The following is a 24979-nucleotide window of genomic DNA, read 5'->3' on the forward strand; positions in this document are numbered from 1 at the left end:
GTATTAAGTTATGCATATCCAAAAGGATCTTGGTAAATCGGGGGCTGCTTGAAAAAGCATTTAAAAAAACCCAGAAAAGTGAAATATTAAAAATCAGTCCTTGAAAAAATACCTCTCAGCAGTAACTGTTTGAGTTTATTCCATGGAAAGAGCCATCTTCCTACAGAGAAAAGAGTACAGAAAAAGGTCAGGTAAGAAAGACTGTCTCTACTAAATAAATGAAGGTAAGCATTGAACATTGAATGTTATGCTGCATTTCCTTCTGTGGAGGATATCTGCAATTTCAGATGAAATTCTATTTTACATTTATTGCAATTTCAGTTGTTCTTGATGAGGTATTTCAGAAGGCAGGTTCTGTCAGCCAGGTCTCTGTTCAACATTAATATCACAGTGCCTCAAAGTTCCAGTGGTCAGCCACTTCCCTCCCCGTGCTAAGACTGTGTGAACAGAGGCAGCCCTTCTACCAAAATTTTGCTACCTCTATTATGCAGGGGACAACAGGCAGACACAAACACACAGGTGAAGCACAAAGAAACAGCTGATAAATGACCACCCAAGACCACTGTCCCTGAACCTGCTTCTTTTCTCTCAGACCAGACTATCACCCTGAAACTTAAGTGCAATCTAGCACTTCAAGCATGCTGCTAGAGATAATGTGCAGTCTTCCAAGGAAAAACATGCTCTGAAAGCTATTCTGTTCTTCCTGGACATGCCTTGAGCAGATATACTGAAGCAGATCTTCTATTTGGCTGATAACTGACTAGCATGTACAATGCATCATGAACAGAGTTCATTTTCCTGTTGCTAGTGAATCACTTCTCAGAAAGAAACACCTTTTTCCTGATGGAGGGAAAATAGTCCAAAGAGAAGTGGGCTGGGCAGAAAGAACCTCTAGGAGTAACCCAGAGATAGAGCAAACCAAAAAGATAGTTCAATTATACTCTTACTTTGATATTAATGGAAGTTGAATTAGGTCCAGCATTACTAGAAAAATTAGTTCTCCAAACCACTGGTAGAGCGAATACTGTTACCATAACTACCTCACTCCCAGAAGCATGCTGATTTAATTTCTACAGTTAAATATTTACAGAGTAGATTGCATATGTTTTCAGGAGAGTCACAGGAGCTGCATATTGAATGCAAATGAGCAGTCCTGTCTTCAGGGTCCTTGTCAAGGAGCATGGGGAGCAGGGCTGTCCTGGGAGGGCAGACAAGCCAGGAGTCCACCATGCCCACAGCACAAGCTGGAAAGTGACCACACTGACAGGGCGCAGTCCCACAGCACCTGAGCAGAGCAGGGCAGGGTAGGGCAGGGTGGTAGCAGTCACAGGTCCTGGTGACAGCCCAGGCATTGTCAGCCCAGGCAAGGTAACACATCAGATCCAAGGTCAACCTGGGAAGTCCAGCCAGAGAGCCAGGATGGGCAGGGGACAGGGTTGGACACCAGAGTATGTATGACACCTCTCCAGCAAGGACCAGGGACTGGCTGAGCCCAAGCAAGGCTCCTGGCCACGAAGAGAGGTCAGAGGGGAGGCTGGTCAGGAGAATTAAGGCTCCTTTGTGCACTCAGGGCCTGGCACTGCCCTTGTACAAAAACACTCTGATATGCTTCTGCCATCCATCACCTAAATTACTCTGACCTACTTAGTAAATTTTAGTTCTACTTCAGCTAAACGTGATTGCAACAATTAATATTTACTTTTTAAATTGAGTTATCCACATATCTACTTAACCACTGAATTCTTTCAACTTGTTTTTGCCTCATCCCTCTTGCAGCCCTGACACTGAAGACACTTGCATATAATGAATCAAGGAAAGAGGCCTGCAAAGATCTTAAGACAAAATCTAGTCCAGCTCAATGGAAGGGAATCCTTTGCAAGATCAAGAATAATTTGTTTTAGATAGCAAACCAGTTCCTAAAGACCTTTAGCAAAGGGAAACAGCACAGTCCCTATGAAAAATCTATTTCTTCACTATCTGTACCATTAAAACACTTCTAAAACCTGAAACTGCTTACAGTACTCTGCCTGTACTCAACTTTAGAGAGGTTATGGACTCAGATGCATGGCAGTGCTTTAAATAAGTACATAGTCAGTTAACATGGCTCATCATACGCATAGTAACACTTGACATGGTATTATGGTTGCATATCTCAGCCCCAAATATRGTCTCTATCAACATACTGTGACAAGAACTAGGCACAGGTATAAGGTTTAACAAGCTTGATGCCGATTTGTCCCTTAGGACCACTGACATGCAGAGTCACTTTAAGATGAATTATGACTTTCTCAGGGTACAAACTTTCTACAACCTCTAGCTTGCATTTCGTACTATGCAAATAAACAATGCATTACAAAACCCTCTACTAAAGTTCCTTAGGAAGGATTGAAGAATATTAAATCATCTAAAGCCTTCCCTCTCCATGGATTTCTGCTCAGAGAAAGGACCCAAATACCACACCATCTCATCCAGAATAAGAGTTCACTTTGGCATCATCATTCAGAGGATACCACTCACAGCACAATGAGAGAAAATATATTTACTTTGACAGATGACCATGTTACTTTGGGGCATATGGTAGTCTGACTCTTGTAATGTTGCCAGGTACTCCCTTGCATGTTGGGTGCTGACTACTCCAAATGGTTTAAATGCAAGGTATTTTAAATCAAAAATAAGCTCAGTCCTAAGAACAAATGTTGTTTATTAAAAAGACTTTCACAAGCATACAAACACATACAGACATTCTTTCTGACTTTGTATTTGTGGATTTAAAAATAGACTTACCTCTATATATCTTGGAAATAAAAAAAGGTAGTGTTTTAAATTACAAAATCATGGTCACACATCAGCAATAAAAATTACATCATACAAATAAATTTCATGTCAAGCATCACAAAATAAAAACAAACTCAATTACTTAAAAATTATATGTTCAAATTAGAGGAGATAAAAACACTTTTAGAAGGCTAGAAACTATTCTGTAGTAGATTAAACATTATTGCAGAAAAGAACTTTGTCAAAGGAAACTGACCTTCATATTATTTTTTAGGTTACCTCAAGGGCTGAGATCACATTTTGCACAAGTTTTACCATGAAAATTTTTTTACTCGTTGCTTGCTCCAGATATAACCCAAACTAGTACATTGATTATCTGAAACTAACAAGTTAATTCAATATTGTGGAAGTGCCAATTGGTCATTTTGTTGCTCTTGATTTCAATGGGATTTTTACCCATAAAGAATGTGGGGTTGGATCATTAAATGCTGATAGAATAATAAAGTTTTAGACTGATTTAAGAAAAAAAAAAAAAAGGCTGGAGGGAGAAAATTTCTGTCATATGTTTCCACTGAAAGGTCTCATTTGGCTGTGCATGATGTATTAGTGATATTCTGAAACGAACAAGAGGGCTACTACATTCAGAAGCTGATTGGAAGAGCCTAGAATGTAGGTTTTTTTGCATAGGAGTACAGCTACTGCTATGTGTTGCATCGACTTAATGCTGTGCCAGGAGAATCACTCTCCTTTGGATTGCTGCATCCCAAAAAATAACTAATCCAACTATGTCTGTTAGCTATGGTGGTCAGACAATATCTTTCTTGCATGATACTGAAAACCTTAAACAGCAAACCCCATGGCTTTTACTCTTGACTTTTCCACCTGGGCTTTAGACTCATATCAAGAATATCCCGTTCTTCCCAACACAATTTKCAGATTCAGCACAGTACAGCTAAGTCCATGGCACACCTGGAATCCAAGGTCCACCTCCCAGTATTTTATTGTAACCAGGCAGATCTCATATAGACATGGATGAAGTAACTACATGTGTAAAAATGGATCAGTAGCCCCATGAGAACGTGCAAACTTTACTTGTAACAATTTGCTTCATTCTACTGAAACACTGAAAAAAAAAAAAAAAGTCCTGATAAACCCTGTATACTAAAGTTTGAAAAGAAAAACATTATCATCGTGGTTTTATAAAACCTGAGATGAATCCATGTTGGACTTAATTCATTTGGTGAGTGGAATCTCACATAGACTTCACAAAAACATAAAAAATAAGATCACCTGATAAAATTGTTAGACTGAGGCTGGACATTGCATTTGTTAATGGACAAATTTAAAAACCATTTACTACGTTGGCTGCAAAAACTCTGAGATGAACACAGCTTCTGCATAATCCTCACAAACATCCTGCAGCTCTGCTGCCACATCACATAGGGCTTCTTCCGTCAGTTCCTCTGCAAGACTGAGGGAGAGAGAAGCAAAAAAAGAAAAGGAAAAGGTTCAGAAGGTCAGATTTCCAATTCCAGTCATTCCTTCCATTGATATTAATCCTCTGATTTTAGAAGACTAATATTCCTATTTCTTCTTTCTTCCTACTGTTTAGCCTACGAAAAGATTCCACTACCATAGAAAAGTTGTGTTCTCATATATGTTGTATAAGATATTGGAAATTCTTGCCTCAGTGTGGTTCCTAGTGAAGGATAAATACTTCATGCTTAGAGGTGTTGAGGGATCTCTGTCACTTTCCTTTTCAAACTCTTAGATACTAATCCTGCTTTGGGAATAAGACTTGATATACTATGGTGCTCATCCAAAGGCCATTGAAGTCAATGGGAAGCGTCTCACTGATTTTAGTGGTCACTGAATCAGGCCTTACTGAAAGCAACAAAATTTAAGGAGAGGTGAGACCAGAAATTTCCATTTTCATAGATTTCTGGGTCAAAGCAGATGTCACAGAAGGGAAAATTATTCTAGCATTTAAGAACACGATTGTTTGCTGGTGTCTTGAAAAATTCTCTTCAGTGTTATATATACTCTAAAAGTATCACAGAGTTAGTGTATCCAAGACCTTTTAGCACAGCATGGGAGTGTTTTTTCTTAATATATACACAGATATTTTGATACATATTTTACCTAAAAAGGTTTATAATGCCCTCTGGTGGTATGAATAATTCAATGAAGTGTCCTGGATATTGGATTACATTTGTAGTTTGATTTTAAGTAACATGTATCATAGGCAAATGGCAGCAGTGCAATTCAACTGGCAGAGGGAGAGAGATTCACTCCATTTAATCCATCTGTCAATCACAAGAAGATGCCAGCCTTTGAACTGTCCAGCCTCACACCAATTACAAAAATGAATGCAGTTCAGATTGCAGAATGACAGTACTGAGAATTGGCAAGGCATACTTCAGTGGTTCATTTTAATAGATTCAAATACAGTGGTCTACCCACAGTTGTTAAAACATTTGCCTACTTAGCCACAGTTGGGGGAAAACCATTAACACATGATGAACTTTAGGCATGCAAGTCATCTCAAATATCAAGAGACCTAATCCTAGAAACATTGATGCAGATGCCAAATGCTACTTACATGAGCTATATCACTGATTTCAATGTTACTACATTAAAAATGTGCGTAGGAGTTTGGAAACTCGTGACAATTAAGTGCGATGTCCAATCTGCTAATACAGACAATTAAAGCAAATCATTCCTTTTTATAATTACTGAAGCTAGATTTTATAATTCTCTCCAAATTCTCCAGAGATATCGTCTTGAACTTTTCCTCTCTCTCAATCAGAAATCTTCTGATTTCCAGTTTGTAGGGCATTCACAGCTCCTCTGTGCCAACTGAGGTTGTGTCAGTTTTATTTTTTTAAGTTCTGAAAGAACAAGACTACTTGCAAGGTTCAAGTTCAGCCTATGGTTACATGTTCTGCTGGACTGGGACCTTACAATGTCAATAGGTGACTTCTGAAACATCACAAAAATTGAGAATGAATTATAGGCAATTCTAGACAATCACTGAAGGGAAGTGCAAGGAAATGATGACCAATAACATCATCCACTTGTCATACCTGTTACCGAGCAATCAAAATACTTATGAATATTTCAGCTTTCACTGCCCCGCTTGCTTAGCAAATTTTGACTGTGTGATAAAGATTTCTTCTTTCCTACACAGTGCGCCACGGAGGGAATGTTATTTATTGCTGCTTTACTTCTATTTGTACTGAGGGACAACAGACCAGATATGTCACAGTTCCCATAGTGAACTCCCTGACAGTGCAAAGATTTTTGGAAATGGAAGTACTGAAATCTGCACTAAGTCCAGCTGTCACTTTAAGAATATCTATTGTTGTTCCATAAAACAGCAATTGCATAATCTTCCACCATGAGAGGTAAAGATTGCAGACATGTTCTCTGCTATTTCCAGTGCTTTTCACAGAATTGTTGGGGTGGGAAGGGACCTCTGCAGATCACCTAGTCCAACTCCCCTGCTCTAGCAGGGTTACCCTAGAGCAGGTTGCCCAGGACCATGTCCAGTCAGTATTTGAATACCTCCAAGTACAGACACTCCACAACCTCTGGGCAACCTTTATTTATTTCTTTTTCTCTCAGCAAAAAAGTAAATTTTCTTTTCCTTCAATTTACCTGTTGATGATACTACTGAATTCATGGATGGAAAATTGCAACCATTTCTTTTTATCTCTAGGGAGAATATTATGTTGAGTTAAACACTGAAAATGCAGTGTTAAAGACTTTTTCAGAGCATGCTAAATAACTACATCCTCTATGGAGACTCCCTACAGACTCATTCATCCATTTACTGCAGAAATGGATGAGGAAAACAGGGTGGGCATTTTTTCCTGCAGTTTTCTACAGCAATAGAAAGACAATTTGTACAAAATAAGGTCAAGTTAAAATTCAAAAATTTCCCTTCTTCTGAGGTAGTCTTCTAAAAATAATATAAGCTACTTTATATTTCACACAGTTGTTTTTGTGGTAACACTGTAATATGCGAAAAATAATCACTCCTCCAGAACATTGCTTCCATATCCTTTCATTCTCTTCAAAAACCTTAAAAATCCATAAACACCAAGTACCAGCTGAGAAACAGTCCAATAGCTGACTGCTTCTGGCTTTCGACAGAATTGTCCCCTCCCCACTCCTTTCCTAAATAAGGTCAGAAAAACCTGTTCATCTGCTGTTACATTCACTTCACAAATACAAAGATAGTTCGCATACCTCTCAGCAATCTGCCATGGATTGAAACTGCCTACTGCCTCATGGGAAATGAGCTTTAGGTGATGCTTGTATCTGTTGTTATAATCCAAGATGCTCTGGAACATATGCTTTGGAACAGAGAGAGAAACACAGCACTCATTTTGCAGAGACATACTCTGATTCAAGGGCTGCAGAATGTCATTTCCAGGCTGCAGTTTCTCCTCTGAGTCTTTGTTTTCATCAACACCCCTGGAAATGGAAAATATCCAATACATCAGAACCTGGTTTTCAAAAACATTTTTGAAGGACAAAGTCTCATCAAATAGCAACCACAATTTTCTTTAATGAAAACACTATAATGAAGATGCACAGCTCAAATGCATCTCAGCTTAGTGTAGGGCAGAATACTCTACTTACTTGCCATCAAAAGATTTTTCAAATATAATGTCTATTTCTGGCTCTTTCTGTCCAACTAGTTTAGTTATCTGAATTGGATGTGGAGAGGAAGGTCTTTTAGCTATTGATGCATTTTGAAGTTCTAGAAGGAAGAAAACAACATTAAAAATTGTTTCATTGGAAGAGAAAAAAATACATTTAATGCAGGCACGTCCTCAGAAAGTGTTGCTCCTTTTAAGGCCAAGTCCTTCAGATAAATAAAGAAAAGTCCCTAAAATGTAAATTCAAGATGGAATTTCCAAGAGCTCAGTGTGCTAAAGATGAGCATTTCAGAAATCCCATACTCTGAAGAGTTTGTTGTATCTGTGGATACTTCTACAGAAGAGATAGAAAATAATACTCTAAAACTAGTCTACTAAGCTTGGCAATAAATACAAGATATGGGGGTGGGGCGGGGGAAGATTTGGGCCAAATCTTCACCTGCCCTATTGTGAGACTTTCCAACTGGTCTAAAACAGCTCCATTAAAGTCAGTGTATGATCAGATCCTCACTTTGGTAAATCAGTGTAGCTTCATTGTTGTACTAGATCAAATAGTAGGATAAAGAACAGAGAGGAAAAATAACAACAAGGAATATTGTTTGGAATGTTAACTTTTGTTAGTGAACAGCTTCCTACTAACATTACTCAGATTTATCTCTCTATCTTTCTTTTAAAACGTTTCTCTAGTGTGAAAAGTTTTATCTCTAAATCTGGTGGATTTAACATTCTTTATTTTCCATCCAATGAAAAACAAGCAGCAAAAATAAGATAAATATTTATTTGAAGCACCTGAGCTGAATTTTTCCAACAATTAAATACTAATTGCTGAAACACACTGGATAATGATTTCCAGTGTACAGAAAATCTAGATTTTCTGAGGTTAGAATTTAACTTGCATGTGTGCTGCAAGATCTAAAAGCAGGCCTTTCTGCAGGAAAAAAAAACAAAAAAAAACAAAAAAAACAAGCTTCTTCAGTTTTACAATGTCATCATCACTTCAAAGGAATAAAGGAAGAGAAAAATCTTCTAAGCTTAATTAAGGAATTTAATATTATCTTCTGTATACTGCCAGAAAAACCTTAAACTTTGAGGGACTCACTGCTACAGTAATATTTACCTAACATTTACTCTTGAACTCAGCCATTTAAACTGTTGGTTTATTAAAATAAAAGAAAGAAAATGGGAGAAGCAAACTAGATAAGTATCTGCTTGCTCCTGCCTAAATAAAAATAATTAAAAAAAAGACCAACAGCAGGAACATAAAGTGAGAGTGTTTCATAATACTCTCTGCCTGTGAAGTCTAAGAATAATTTTGGATTCATCATCGTGAAAAAGATTACTGCTAAGGTTTATAACAAGGACCAGATTCATTAATGCTGTTGCAAAGGAATCAAGTCAAATAAGACCACACTAAACACTCTCTTCAAGATAAAGATTAACAAATTTGCCAATCCCTTTCTCAAAAACTGAAAACAGATGAGTCATGAAGAGCTTAATAAGAAAGAATGAAGTGGCTTTAGGAGATGTCAGACTAAGAATRGGAAGCATATAGAGAAAATAAAGACATCTTCAACAAACTACACTTGCCAAAGGTAATTTTTCTCATCAGAATCCCACACAGCTTATCTGTTGTATTTTCATGCACTTACTCATGAGTTATCCAAAAGAAAAGAAGAAAATTACAACTCAACAGCTTTGCAAGTTACATGCATGCAGAAACAACGAGAGAAAAAGTTTAGCCTCCTCTTCCCCTATAGTTCTCCTGCCACTGATCCTCTGTGGAGTGCTGCCATTATCACAAGAATCCTTCCTGCTTCTGGACCTGATTGTGTGGGCTTCCTGAAGTCTTATTTTTAAGCACAAATACTTTTAAAAGGACTGCATTTATTAGAGGTCTGGGCTAAGCATAAAAAATTATGGTAATCTAAAACAAGACAGAAGCCATACTTGAACACAAACTGAACTGTTTTGGAGAAGTTAAACTGTTTCTTCAAGTCAAAGAACAATTTACATAATATCTCACATACATCAGATTTTCATTTTCTTTCCCTGCCCCTTGTCTGAAATTACAATGAGATCGAAGTGAAGAGATAGTTTACTCAACTTTTAGGAACASAGTTTAAAAAAGTAAACTAGCTTTCTTCTGGAGTAAAATTAAATAAACTTACAGATGAATTGGAGGGTATGTGCTGATGGAATATCACCTTCATTGCAAAAAACTCATTTACTCATACTTTGGAAAAAAAGAAAATATCTAAGCTAAGCCATGACAAATACGTGGAAAAAGGGGCAACAACGTTCAGACTTAACATTTGATGATTGGAGGTGTGTGTTAAAGATACCAGTCCTTCAGCTAAGTCACACTGGCAGTGCTTTGCACCCAGATGCAGCCCCAGTAAAGCCAAGTATAAAATTAGAGCCTGTTCTAAGAAGAGACCCTTCCTTCTTTTAAACAGTCATTTTAGAACCATATTTCAGAAACATTTCTCTCAAAGGTGTACCTATATCAAAAATGTGTGTGGATGGTAATCACAATCCAATAATCTTGGTTTTGAAAAAGCAGAATTTAAAGATAGAGACGACAAGAAAAATAAGTTGCATTAAAAAAGACACTTACCTTTTTTCTCTTCCTGGGCCCAGAACTCCAAATCGCTGTACACAATCTGGGTAAGTCTCCTGCGTACAGCTTCCTGGTATCTCTTTAAGACATACAAAAAAAGAGATTAATCAGCAAATATTTAACAGTTTAGCTGTGTTGGTGATCACCTCATGCGAAAGCAGGCCACGATCCTCTCTGATCAAAGTAGGATTATTTTCTCCAATTAACTTAATACAGAAAAGGGTGTGTGTGTGTGGGGGGGGGGGTCACGGATATTATATTCTTGGTCAAAATGCCAGTCTAAGACTCAATCATTTGCCAGTATAATTACAACTCCTTCCACCTCTGATCAACAGCAGTTAGTCAAATAACCGAGAACTGAATGGCCTACATGCCTGTCCTGCTCTATCACAAACAACAGTGAATTCAAATAAATGCTTAAATGTTCAGTCTCATATGGATAAAGACACTACATAATGTAAGCTTTGTGCCTCCAGTTTAGAAGTAAGTGGCACTAAACTCAGTAGTTCCAGATTAGGATAAATTTCTCTGAGCAGGAAGGTAGAAATGAGACTGGAACCAAAGAACTACGGAAAAGCTGATTAAAGAAAAATTGAAAAAAAGCAACATATGAGAAAGATCAAGGCAACCAAGTGACAACCTMATGAAAATTTATATAGCAAGATGGATAAATAGGAGCACAGTTAACTAACATTTGTTTGACTTCCCCATGTTTCCCTGTAATATACTATGGATTGCCATGGCATGTTTCCTTGAGGTGCTCATGCTACCGGAATATTAGGATCCTGTATCAAAAACACTCAAAATTTTTCACAAATATTCAAACATTTCCCAATCTGTGAGACAATCAACTATGTAGCAATCACCATATTGACTTTCTTCTTCACAAATGATAATCTAAGCCACAGAACTTTGAGGTGGGAAGCAAACTCAGGTCTACCAATTCTAAAGCTAGCAATACAACCCTTAGGCCAAACATCCTTCTGTTCTCACTTTGCTTTCTGCTGGAAGTGGAAACTCCCTCCAGCTCTTTCAGTTTATACGCTGATCCAGTCAAACCTTGCTTCACCTCAGAATGTAGAAAACGACTGATATCCACAACTAAGGAGGGCAATCTGGCAACACTGAGACCAACCAAGAGATAAAGGCTTACTTCAATGTCTTCCATCCTTTGCAACATTGTTTCCAAACTAGCACTGTCTGCCATGGCCAGCGCCTGGGCCTGGAGTCTCTCCTGCTGCTCCATGCTCCAGAGCTCCTGAGCAGTATCTTCCAGAAGATCATCCAGTAGCTTTTCACTCAGGATATCTGCATTTGCTTCAACCTGCTAATTAAAAGAAGAAAAAAAGAAAAAAAAAAGCCAATGCAAAAAAAGAAATGTTTTGGTGAAAAAAAAGTGCTTATAAATTAAATATTTCTAAAAGGAGCTGCTCACTGTAATAATCCAATTGTCATTTAATGTTTTCCTTCAATGAAAATCCAAATAATTTCCTGGCTTTCTTCCACTCATACAGCAAGGCAAATTAATAAAAACAGCTTAGTATATTTCTACCACTAAAATCAATGGATATGGAGAAAACTCATTACTACTTTCCCAGATGCGTTCTGTTATATGGCAAAGACAAAAATTCATCATAAATTTCAAACAGCTATATTCTATGGCATACAGATAGAATATACCTTTTCAGCTGCATGAGTTGAGAGCTTGTTCATAAATGAAGAATCCTTCAAATGACTGCTTGTTTCCAAGGAGAGATTTACCTTCTAATAAAACATAAATCCTCTCATGATAATCACATTTGCTGCATTACTAGTACAAATTATATCTAGTCATTAAATAGGGTATAATATGAATTATTAAAATACCCTTATCAAGTCCAGTCAATATGGAATTGTTATGACCATTCAAAAACAATTTAAAATGCATCTACTTGATCAGAAAGTAACAAAAAAAATTTAATGTAGCTTTGCAAAATTTTGAATTATAATCCAAGGACCACACACTGAAAAGGAAATGCACTCTCCACATGTCCAAAACTGTGTTGACTACATAATCAATTTTAGATGCTTTTCTCCCAAAACTGCTTACTTGCATTAAGTTGAAAATAAACAGTTATGTTGCCCCTTCATAAGTGTTTTATAGCTCTAAATTAATCCTTCAGTGGCATGAGCTTTGACTATACTACCTGTGCCTTGTCCAAAAGAGGTTCTAAGTGCTCGTGTACTGCACTCTCAACTTTGTCTGCAAGCTGGGTTGGAGAAGCACCTTGTGACCTACTCAAAAAAGAGTAAATGACAATGTCATTCTGAAATCCAGTATGACAACAACACATAATCATAAATACATTTTGTTGGGAGTGGTGGGGAGGGGGATGGAAGGCCCTAACAGATCTAATACCAAAACTTTTTCCATTTATCAGCTCTTCAAACCAAGTAATTACCTCAGCTTTTGTATTTTTTTCTATTTCTTCCTTACTAAGGTCAGTTAGAACCTTCACTCTCATTGAAGTTTCTGCCTCAAGCCATGTTATTCTTCAAAAATAAAACATCACTATAAGGAAGTTACAAATGCACATTGTAACAACTAGAGAATGAAATCGTGATTCTGAATATAGTATTAGTTTAGAGAACTTGAAAAAATGGTCAAGAGAAAGTTAATATTGACTTTAATACCACATACACCAGGAAATTCTTGTGTTGGGAACCAAGGTTCTTCAACGATGCCTCTACTACTCGTAAACAGGCAACTTTACAGCTATCCACAAATACTGCCCACATAGACAAGCTCCTCATCTTATGATGCACACTGCCATGCATGTTCCTACTACAGATCCCGCAGCTGTTCCTACTGCAGCTGCCACAAACAGTGGTGCCAGAACAAATTAATTTGGGGAGCTCTGGTCTAGAAGATGTTGGATATAATTTAAAATAAACAAATCTGGACTATAATCCTGATTGGGACAATGATACCTGCCTTTGGTGCTATTTTGTCCTTCTGGAACAGGTAGATAATATTTACCTTCTCAGTGTTGTGATGCTAACTCAATTATCTTTAGAAAATAAAAAATGTTTAGCTGGATATATACATGAGAGTTATATCAACAAATTGGCATCTTAAAAAAAATCTATGGGAGCTAATTAATAAAGATATTTTGATGAAGAAGAAATGAAATTTTGGGTAAAGAGAAGACTAACTATTACTTTTCTCCACAGCAGTTCTAATAATTCAAAACAACTACAAAGAAACAGCAAGCTTCTCACATACAAGACCATTAGCATGTGACTCAAGTTGTGCACACAGAATGACTAGTCTTTTTGAAAAAAAATCTTGGCTCTCTCTTCCATCCTGCAGTGCTCAAATGCATATTCTCATTATGGCTTTAACCTTGCTAGGAAATTGGTGTAAAATTCAGCTCTCTTCTCAGATTCCTTCAATGCTCACTGACAGAACATCTCTCAGAAGTCTGCCCACTAGGTAACATTTCCAAATAATTCCGAAAGAAATCCTTGTGTCARGTGCTTTTGGCAGCTTCCACCTAGACATATTCCTGCTTTATTAGCCTCAACTGAACAGATGAAACATTCATTTCAGTGATTGAATATTAATAAATGCCATTCATTACCAAGCAGATTTAGACCCCTTCAGGTCTATAAAAATGTAAAAAGAGATTTGCAAAATATACCAAAGACAGAACTGTTTAACAACAGGAACTAATCATGTCTTTACTCATCAAGGAGAACAGGAGTGAAGGGATAGAAGTAAAAGTAACTAGAAATTAAATATAAGGAACTCGTGTAAAACAAGAAAAGGAAATACATTATGAATATAGCAATTTGTCAAGTTTTAGCTAGGGTGATCTATTTCACTTCTGCCAAAAGATCTTCCATCATTTGCTGTTTATCCTGCTAATTCATTGCTTATATTTTTATGTCATATTCAAAGAGTGAACCAAGTCCTAAGGAGATGAATTGTCCCAGATGTTGGACAGGTCATGCAGGTATTTTAAGAGTCTTTCAACTCTGCAAAAGAGGAGGAAGGGAAAGGGAAGTATCTCTTGACAACCAGAAAAGGTTCTGAAGTGAGAAATGACAGCATTATAAAGACCGCCAAAAAAAAAAAAAAAAAAAAAAAAAAAAAGTCAACTGTATTTCCTCTTACTCTAAGGAAAGGTTAAAAAAAAAACAAAACAAAAACAAAACCCCTCAACCCTTACCTAACTACAGAAAACATTGTCTATTCACCCTGAAAATCTAATCAACCCCATATAAGAAAAAACATTTTAATATATTTTAAAGAAACATTCAGAAAAAAAAATTAGTATTTCCAATCAGAATATCCATGCCAACCTGAGAGCTTCTTTTTCCATGAGACCTAGTTTTCTTTCTTCTGCCTTCCCTTTCTGTGAAGCTGAGTTACCAATGAGTTCCTTGGATCTTGCATTCCTGGGTATCTTGACAGCACTATAAATAGGGGAAAATATTAATGGTACTCTTTTCCCTCTGTTACATCTTAAAAATGTCTATTTATAGCAAACATTATTGCATTAAAATTTGTTCAAATTTTGCCCCTCAGACTGTATCTAGCTCTCAATGTATAACTCTTATGATCTTAATGGGCTAGATTACATGCATGAAACTGACTCCATGTAAATGAAACGGTGGAAACAAAAGGAAGAAATCAAGATGACAAGTTTGTTAATATTCACCCTGAACTTCCTCCTTGATACTGCAAGGGATCCTCGAAAGGGGTGTTCATAGCAGGATGTAGGCCCTAGCTATCTGCATGTTTTAATTGTTACATTGTCTATGTTTTTGTTTGTTTTAAAAGATCTAGGAAGAAAAAGGACAAATGATAACAATCATATTACTGTAAAGAGAATTCCTCTAGCATATAAGAATTCATGGGAAAAGCCTTCCACTAATAACTCAGTATTAAGCAGTAAGTGCTTCAGATAACTTCATTCACTAAAAAGCTAAGATCAGTTTTAAAAGACACATTCAACTAATATTGAGATTTTTTTCTACACTGACCTGATTATTTTAGCATTTATCTTTGAGCACTTTTCCCACAGTGAAATAACCCCTGAAGGCATTACTACAAGTAATAGTCAATGCGCATATCAAATACAAATACATACTTGTCTGAATAGCAGGATTAATAAGGTTGATTTAGCACAGACAAGAGATTTGTGTTTGAATTTCTTGATGCCAAAAAACCAACCAACCAACCAACCAACCAACAAAAAAACCTGAAGTCTTTTTGTAATGGGGGCATTCACAAAAGGCTCACAGGCTTTGTATATTCTCTGACTTGTAACACATTTTGATATGACTACATTATTCCCTCCAAAGAAGGCACCGATAGGAGCTCTTCATTGGATGGATAATTTCAAGACACTGAAGGAACGTATCTTTGTTATTTCTACCATTCTGTCAATTTTCACTGAAATTAGCTGATAGGCTTGAAAGTTATTATGTCAGGACTGACAGACACAGCATAACAATAAGTTAGTTCTATGCCAAAAAAATTAAATCAGGCCAGGTCACAGACTCCAAGATGGCACATGATCATCCATTCTGCATACTGCATACTTTGTCAGTGCCCAGCCAGTCTCAGACAATGCCCTAACCTGATTCAGGAAAGAGCCAATAGCTCTTCCCAGGCTGTATGGACGAGGCCAACTTGAGCTAGGAAAAGAATTCAACTATCTGTTTGTGAGCGGTGCTGTGCCATTTGCCTTCACGATCAGAGAACGAGGACCAGTCCACCCTATTTACTAATACAGATATAGTAGCATTTCCACAGGGAAGTAGAGTAAGCACTGGTTCCACTAGACCGCAGACATACCGTTTTGGCGAAGCAGGTGGAGATGTAGGGTTTGGAGGTACCCAGGGTATTCTGCTCTCCTTAACCAGTCGTTTGCTCTCTTTTAGTTGGAAAGCYACAGTTGTCTCTTGAAACCGGGCATGCTTTCCTTGAGGTTGTACCTGTCTTGATTTTAGAGCTTTAGGCACTCCCTTAAAATTAACACAATCACATTAAAAACATATATCTCCGTTCTTGATGTTTTCTCCCCCCCTCCAAGTATTTTGTGTTCTGTTTCACAATTTGTCTTGAAGTCATGCCTGATGGCTTTATTGCACAGCTAACATATGCAGAAGTTTTACAACTGATATGAAGGGGGATACGACTGTGCCCCAACAGAACATGTGCTTAATCCCACAACTGTGATTTTTGCAAATAGTTCCAGTTTTTCAATATTGCTCTTCACAGGGAAAAACTTCCTTTTGAGATTTTCAGAATTAGACTCTTAACTCTGAACAGATCAAAATAGAAGGTTTCCAAGATAACTTTTTTACAGCCATGAGACTATAAGATTACTCTACTTATATTTGCTACAAAGACACACAGACTAGCTCCTTCAGTATGAATTATTGCAATGCTTAACCTTGCTGCTCACAGTCCTCACTCATACTAATATGGGAAGCAGTAAAATATATACATATGCATGCATCTATGTTACTATACAAAATCTGATTTTTCAAACAGAAGGCAGCATTCTAAGGAAGAAAAAAAATCACTTAGAAGAATGTATCTGTAAATATTTTGTATTTGGAAATATTTTTAAAGAAATTGTTTGTCTGCATTACAGAAGTCCCTTGTTGGTTACAAGAGAGATTTATCAAAAAAACAGGATTTGTCTTGTGAAGCTGTATAATTTCTGTAATCAATGAGGCAAAATTTGCCTCATTTATATCCTTGTATTAACATTGGGGGGGGGAAAAAAAATCAGCTTTAAAGCCAAGTTGAAAAGTTACCATGCTAATTTCAAACATGAAAACACTTTCAGAGAATTAGTTTTCCTTCTTGATTCTGTTATTCATTGTTTCTAATTAAAGAGCACATTTCTGATGAACAATAACATTACTTTCAATAGTCATAACACAAGACTTACTCCCTTACTCCTCCCCTGTTCAGAATCAAGAAGTTTCTGAGGAAGCGCAAAGCCTGGCAGTGCCTTAAAAAAAAAAAAATCCCAGAGGGCAGGTAGAGGAAAGCATAAATTACTTTATCACATCCACACCTTTGATTTTGCAGGTCGTAATACTCCTTTCTTCTTCAAAGGGCCACTTTCAAGCATGGGACCTTTTTTTACAGCTCCAGCTCTTGCCAATGCATCTAAGCTTCCTTGTAAAATGGCATTTTTCTCTGGAGTAGGTGGGTCATTTTCTTCTTGAAATTCACTGTGTGATATATGAGCGCGACTGTTTGTCTTTGGAACTGCTGAAATATTTGCAGCAAGTTCATGCTTGTCTGTATGAAAAATAAAAAATAATCCTTCATCTGTAAGCTCAAAGGGGCAAGAACCATCTTTATTTCTGTATTTGAGATTTTTGTTGTGCTAGGCATAACTAATCGTGAACTGTAAAGCTCTACCATAATACAAATAAATGAAATTTTAAAAGTGTTTGTATTTCCTGGTAAGTGTTACATCAGCTGGCTTTCTTACACTGTTCTGTCGAACAAGATTTTTTTTTCTTTTTACTTATATACACACAAACACACATATACCTATGTAAATAATATGAAAGCCTTTTGGTAGCTATGGGCACATGAGGTCTAGGAAGTGAAAACACCATATCTTTTAGGCAGCAAGAGACACGAAAACCAGGAGATACTTGGCAATATACTCTCTTTCTTTGGAATGTCGAAGATGAATTCATTTCATAGAAGTCTCCTACTCCTTACCTAAGCTTAGAAGGGAGTATGTACTATTCTAGTAAAAAGCAGTACGAGAAAAGCACTACAAACAAAAATAATAAAGTCAATTAATATATGCTATGTAGTAAAGTAATAAGCTATAATGGCTTTCAGGAGGTGTCAAAATATTTCAGTTATGATCTTTATATCACAACACACAGAGAAAGAGTAAAGCCCACTTCATTTCATATATGAGGTAAACAAGCAATAAAGCAATCCCAAAAGGTTGCAAGGCAATCCAGTAATGAAAAAAAAGCAAGAATTCAGTTTCCAACAATTAGCTAATGTGTTGCTAGGTACCGAGACTGGGATTACTGTGCAAAAAAGACTAATATTAATGGACTGGCAAAAACGAAATAAAGCCACGTCTCTCAAAACCTCTCTCAAAAGTATAAAAAATACACAATCCAAGGAAATTCTGAGCCAAGGCTTGAGTACGTCTTTTCACTGAATACAATTTTATAATAACCACAATAGGTTTGTTGGAGACTTGCTAACAGTTGGTGATTCTGCATTCCAGCAGTATATATTTATACAGTATTAACTAGGTAGATGTTTGGAAGTATTCTGTACACACAGTTAAAGCTAACTTGTAAATTGTCATTTGGGTATACACTGTAAAAAAATAATCTGAGTGTAGTCCATTATAAAAAAATAGGCAAAAATAACAAGAGTATGATTTAAATAATAACAATATAGTCATAAACAGACATATAAACCTGCAGGTCTATCATCTCAGAGGAACAGCTGAAAAAAACTGCATAGCAAGGCTACAAGAATCTGATTATTACACATGGGCTATATTATACCTTTGGGAGCAATATATAACATACTACAGAATTGAACTGCAGCTGGTAAGTTAACTGATAAAAATGTATTTAATAATTCAGAATACAAACCAGTCAAGAGTCTCCTGGCAGCTGAAGGTTTTCTAGGTTCTTGTCCAAGCTGTTCCTTTAAGATGAGAGGTTTCTTTTCTCCTCTTGGAGATGTAAGCTGCTTTCTGGCTGGAAATATCTCATTGTTTCCTGGAGATTTGCCCTGAGATGCTGAAAGACATTTCTTTGCTTTTTTGGGTGTTTGTTTCTTTTCCAGCAATGAATCCAGATCCTGTACCAAATATTTATAACCTAAATTACTCTCTAATTAAATCTGATGTCATAATGAGAAACAAACTTTAAAGGATTCTTAGTAGTGTAGTACTTTTGGGTGTTTTGTTCATTTCTTTTCTTTTTTGTAGTGACTCTTCCTGATAGTTTATTCATCCAGAAGCTTCTTCGTATAATTAATTAATCTTACAGAAAAGGCTTGCATTTTTGTATTTACAAATGACTCTAGCAAATTATCTGCTTATGGTATGTTAAAAAAGAAATTGATGCAAAGGCTACAGATGAAAAAAAGTCCCCATATGACTACAGGATGACTATGGACTTCTTTCAGTAATGAGCACAATCTTAAACAGTTCTATCTCCCTGTGTGTTCCAGGGCAATTATAACTATTACTGTTTTTATAAGCAGTCAGAACAAAAGAAATAAATGCACAGCTTTTAAAACTAGAATAATATTTTAAGATGCAGAAAATCTCATGACTATTGTATCACTTGTTTGATTAAATACTGGTTTCATAATAGCTTAGGTTATGCAGGTTTTTTGTTTAAAAAAAAAAAACTAATTCAGAAACTGCAGCAGTAAATGTGAATCAGAGCTTTTTTTATTACACCAACAATGTTTTTAAAGCATCAAATATCGCTAAAAGTCATTTGAGTGCACAGAGCTTAATTAATTTTTGTAGCTACATCTTCTGCCTGCACCTACCATGCAGGAGGCTAACACTCATCACTAATCCTTATGACTAAAACATGCACTGCTAAACAGAATAAATACATAATTTACACCAATGTATAAAATGCACTCCTTTCAGCCCTGAAAATGACAAATGAATCAGACACTGGTGCTCTATTACCACTGTAAGTACAAGTTCTAATTCTACCAGGAGAGTCAACAAAGACAAGAACAGCATCAACAAAAAATGCAGCGGGTAGCTTTGGTGTATAAGATGCAACTTCATTTTAGACCATCATAACTTAGGAAAAACAGTGCATTGTATACATTAGAAAAGATGGTGACTTTTAGATCAATAAGATATTTTGCCAATTCATGAACACACAATATAGTTTACACTCAAATATTTCACTATGTCTTTTCTGTCTTAGCAGAAACGAAATGCTTTTTCCTACCTCAACTTGTAGCAGGATATCTATGATAGTGTCAGAAAGAGAAGAATCCATTTCTAGTTTGGCAGAACAGAGAGACAGTTGTCGAATGAGACTGCCCAGTTCCTTGTAGTGGGTAGGAACCTGTTGCTCTGTTTGATCAGTAAACTGATTGGCAAATGTCTGCAAGGCTCGTATAGCTCCTCTGTGTGCTGCAGCCAATCTGGATACTGCTCGAGACTGGGACAAATGAAAAACACATGCTTGAATAACTATAGTTTCCACAAATGCTGCTACTACTCAAAGAATTGTTGCCAGAATTTCATGGCAAAACGCTCAGAATTGTAATAGTTCTGATGATAAGGCCGCTTGTGAGACAAAACACAACAAGCATTTAAGCAGCCTGATAAAGATACTACATAACAGTCCACATATCAACTATCGCGCTAACTTCAGCTAAACTAGCATAGCTATAACATTTTCTGATCTTTCTTCTACTCTATGCTTAGAGAGTTTAGTCTTAGGCCTAACCCCAATGTGACAATCATTGTACAATCATGGAACAGTCTCCATCCCCCAGAGTTTTCGTTACAGAAAAAAATACAAATGTTGGAAAAGCACAAGAGAACAAGACAATACTGGCCAGACAGTAGGCATGATCACAGCATTAACTTTGTGAAAGATGATAAACAGACAAGAATATCAGAAAGGATGACCAATAAGACTAAGTGACATCAACAGCAAGTTAAAAAAAATAGTGAGGAGTAGAACACAATGTTATTCAAAAATGAAAGGGGAATGAAGGAGGAATTAGAAGCAGCACAGAAGTAGAGAAGAAAAACAGCCTTTTCCTCTCCAGCTTACTCTAGAGAGCTGAGGAAAAGAGGGAAGCAGCAAAGGCAGTATCAGATCAAGCAAGCCCTGTTTCTGTAACAATGAAGTGAGAGGTGTAAGATACAAAACAAATAAACAAAGACCCCTACTCCCTTCTGGAGAAGGATCAAATGTACCCTAGATAACTTGAAATCTGACAAACTCAATTTACTGAGAAAAATTTCTGTCAATAAATGAGTGGCATCCTGAATGATAATTACTTCCTACCTTTTTAGTATGTTTGATTTTATGAAGACTCAGTTTCTCTAAATCATCCTGAATTTCTTTTACCTGTTTATCAAGAAAGGAGGGGGAGGGGAAAAGTCAGTCAGAATTAGCTCCATGTCTATAAACAAAAAATAAATCTGCACTGTAACATCTGAGTGAAAGTCCAAATTTTCCAACAGTGATGCTCACATCTCTATCCAGTGATGAGAGAGATTAGTCACATCATTCAGATCCAAACCAGACACTGTCAGAGACATCTTGATCAAGATCTCGTTTCAGTTCATTTCTGTCAAAATCATCATAATAAACTAGCTACTGCACACCCCAGTTTTAAAGGATTGGTTCTTACTTGTTGCTGGAGAACATACAACCTCTGAGCTGACCGTGCAGCTTGTTCCTGTCTCCTAATGCGAATTCGTTGCTCTTCACCAGGATCCAAAATTTCACCTCTCTCTGAAAAGCATAAAATACGGAGTTTTATATCTTAATCTAACCTGTGAAAAACCTGATAAAGTCAAGTGAATAACATAGTTTAGCAAGAAGCCTCTTTCATGCAGAACCAATATGTACATGTGTGTATCACAAATTTTGCTGGGCCCTCTTGAGCGGTAATAGAAGCCAGTTATTTTAACTCTACATCATGTTTCTACTTACAGCTTGACTAAGCATTCTTATCTAACATAGCTTATCAGATATAGCTTACAAAATCACCTGTGACCCCTCAATCATCTCACAAAGCTGCAGACAGAACACTCAGAAAGTCAGAAATATTTAAGCCTCTGGCTAATGATTACAAGAGGACCAATGCAGTGTCAGAAAGCACATTCAATATGCCACTGCACAGCCATAAATTAAGTGAGTCAGATTTACTAGATGAAATGTTATCAACTCTTGGTCTCTTATTACTACTAACAAAGTGGCTAATTATGATGCTATCTTTTTGCAGTCTGAAGATCTAGCCAGTAGGACTACAGGCACCAATATTTTTCACACAAGGTGTTAGCTAGCCTACCTTTAATTTACTGTCATTGCAGACATTTATTGCCTAAACTAGCTAGCCATTCTACTTTTTAATCCATTTTTGAAAAACTGTCCTTAAAAATACAGAACTAAATACTGATTCTAATTCAAGCCAAACAAGAGAAAGAAGAATGAAACAAACTATTGTACATTTATATAAAGTAATTTTTGTTTAGTCTTACACCTTTTTTAGCCAGTTCTTCAATTTTCTGGATACAACTCCTCAATTCCTTTTGCAGACGTCGGACTTCCTGTACATTTTCATCTTTTTTTCTGATACTTGTCTTGGAGCCTGGTCCAGGGTCATGGGTGGGTGGAGAGTCTAAAACAGCTGATATTAGCTTTCCCTCGTTTGGTGTGTAGAGATAAACTTTAGCACCAGAGTTGGTGGTCTCCACTTTGGAAGGCTGACCAAGTTTCTGCTGATATTTCAAGGGAGTCCAAGACTTCAGTGCATTTTTCTCTTCCAGACTTTGTAATAGTTCATTTTTGTGTTGTTGTGACTTCTTGGCCAACAACTGTTTATTAGCAGCAACTCCAAACACCTGCTGTTTCACTTGCTCTTCACGATGTCTTCGTCTTATGTCCCTTTTGGCTAGCTGAATAGCAAATTTTAGTTTCTCTTCAGATACCACTGAAAACATGCCAGAGCTTCTTATGCTGGGACCTTCACTGCCAGCTAGACTTCTCTGATCATTGGATGGCTTCACTTTTTCTATTATAATTGGACGAGGACTAGGGAATCTGACAGGCAAATTCTCTGGAACTGCAGGAACATTCCTATTAAACCGGAGCTGTTCCAAAGTTTAAACAGAGGCTGATGTTACACAGAGCACATTACACAGGTGATGCATCTCTAGCACACAACAGCAGGGAAAATGGATCTCCTTTCATATCAGAATGTATTCTGTCATGATGGCACTTCTTCAATATATGTAAGACATCCTCCCTACTCAAACAAACACCAGTATTCAAAACTATTTTGATTTAAGCATGTACATCCTTTTGTAAATACCACTAGGCACTTCTTTGCATCTTAGCGTGGGTACATAAATTGAAAAAAACGGTGCGAAGTGACCAGGCAATAGACAATGCCATTATAAAGGTTTTTAAGTATTACAAAAGTGTAAATAATGTAACATTAGTAATATGAATTAACATAATTATACCATAGAGTAAGTCATTAGTAAACTCATAAAGGTAACAGGTAATGTATACATGATGAAGGAGACATGCAAGGCTGAAACACAGTACCAGAATAAAGTTTTTAGGTTCTGCTTCCACACARTAAAGGCTAGTAATAGGCTAAGACAGGCAAATAACATTTACTTGTACAATTTCTGATCTACATCCTTATAGAAGAAGAGTATCATGCACTGTATGACACTGTTATGAAATCAAGTACAAAGATTTGACACCCACTAGTGGGCTATCTCATAAAGTGGGTCATGATCACCTTTCTGTACTGATTATAAAGGAAAACCAATTCAGCATCACTACAGAAAGCAAATAATACCTGTGTTTGTAATGTTGTTGCTTCATTCCTGTATAGCGGGGTATTGGATGCAAATGTAACATCGGATGTAGATAGCTTGCTTGGTCCCATCACATTGGCTTGACGCTGAAAATCCACAGTTATTTGTCCTTTGCTACAATTACAGCTATGAACCTAAGAAAAACCATATGCTATTTCTGCTTTCTAAAATGAATCTAAGGTCCGATATGACTAACAGATAGAGAACCAACTTGAGGAGGCATTTGGAAACGGAAAACGTACTATGCATATTCATGCAGGTGGTACATAAGATGGAGAATATGCTCCCACCGTCTAATGCATAATTTGCAATTTACATCCTTCTTTCACGCACCCACAAAGAGAGCTGTGAAGCACCACTACAGACCATAAGGCTCAAACTATTAGTCATAAGAAGAATGCTGCAGCGCTTTTATAGCTATTACTTACCTAAAAAGGAAATGGTATATGGCAAACATATGAAAAGAAAACAGGGTAGCAAGCTAGACTAAGGCAGTGCTCAAGAGAGCAGGGTCTGTACAAAATACGTTAGTATCAAAGGAAAAGACACGGCAGGACTCGTACCTAAACTTCTCCACAGGAAAGAGTGTAAAACAGAAGCGACAGAAGCGATGTGTGGAGACATGCCAGTGAACTCACGCTCCTTCACTTGCTTCTGCGGAATAAAAACGAGCAAGATCCAACACACAACGCTGCTGCTCGTTTCCTTCGTGACTGAACTGCAGACTTCCCCTCCGCTCAGCCGGAAACTCCGTTTCTCCCGCTGCCGGGGCGCCGACGCCTCCCCTGCAAGTGCCGGCCGGCACGGCTTCGCTCACCGCTCGTCTCTCACGAGAAGGACCCTCCCTGCCGCTTCCCGCAGGGCAGCACCCGGCGGCCCTCCCCGCTCCCGCCCCGCGGCCCAGCCGGGGGTACCCGCTCCGCTCCGCGGTCCGCTCCGGTCCGGCTCCGCCTCGCCGCCGCGACCCCCCGGAGAGGCGGTTCAAACCTGCCCCTGGCAACCGCCGCCGCGGAGGTCGTCGGGAAGCGGCGAACGGGCGGGGCTACGGTGGCTGGCGCGGGCGGGACGGTAGCCGCGAGCTCGGCTGGCGCCCGCCATGGGCTGGGAGGAGAAGCGGGTGCACGGGTACGGCGAGTTCGCGGAGACGGCGCAGCGCTGCCATGGCCGGCCCATCTTCGCCCTCTTCTGCGGCGACAAGGACGCCGCGGGCCGCAGCTGGTGCCCGGACTGCGTGACGGGTGAGCTCCGCCGCCCCGCGGAGCCCCGGCCCGCCCTCGGCCCCG

The 24979-nt window shown here is 37.8% G+C and overlaps 2 protein-coding genes across 8 annotated transcripts in view; one reads left to right on the forward strand and one right to left on the reverse strand.

Annotated features, from left to right (window-relative positions):
- Positions 1-2681: 2681 nt before the first annotated feature.
- KIAA0753 (KIAA0753 ortholog) lies at positions 2682-24632 on the reverse strand. 7 transcript variants are annotated; one of them, XM_026075929.1, is made up of 17 exons: positions 24335-24632; positions 23678-23782; positions 22346-22955; positions 21491-21594; positions 21142-21204; positions 20065-20280; positions 18727-18937; positions 17151-17380; positions 15914-16083; positions 14413-14526; positions 12252-12339; positions 11746-11829; positions 11219-11392; positions 10063-10144; positions 7426-7546; positions 7030-7257; positions 2682-4246 (listed from the first exon to the last, which is right to left on the reverse strand). In XM_026075929.1, the coding sequence occupies exons 2-17, from the start codon at positions 23765-23767 to the stop codon at positions 4132-4134; spliced, it is 2700 nt and encodes an 899-aa protein (XP_025931714.1). In that variant the 5' UTR covers positions 23768-23782; positions 24335-24632; the 3' UTR covers positions 2682-4131. The 7 variants fall into 7 exon arrangements, with proteins under 7 accessions (XP_025931714.1, XP_025931713.1, XP_025931711.1 ...); XM_026075928.1 differs by having other exon boundaries at positions 23678-23830; XM_026075926.1 differs by having other exon boundaries at positions 24260-24632.
- Positions 24633-24727: 95 nt separating this feature from the next.
- TXNDC17 (thioredoxin domain containing 17) overlaps positions 24728-24979 on the forward strand; it is a 2513-nt gene continuing 2261 nt past the window's right edge. Inside the window, exon 1 of the mRNA XM_026075934.1 lies at positions 24728-24934. Coding sequence (XP_025931719.1) covers positions 24793-24934 — 142 coding nt within the window. The 5' untranslated portion in view covers positions 24728-24792. The remainder of the gene's footprint in view (positions 24935-24979) is intronic.

This window comes from Apteryx rowi, unplaced genomic scaffold (genome assembly GCF_003343035.1).
Source record: "Apteryx rowi isolate R43461 unplaced genomic scaffold, aptRow1 scaffold_414, whole genome shotgun sequence".
NCBI lineage: Eukaryota > Metazoa > Chordata > Aves > Apterygiformes > Apterygidae > Apteryx > Apteryx rowi.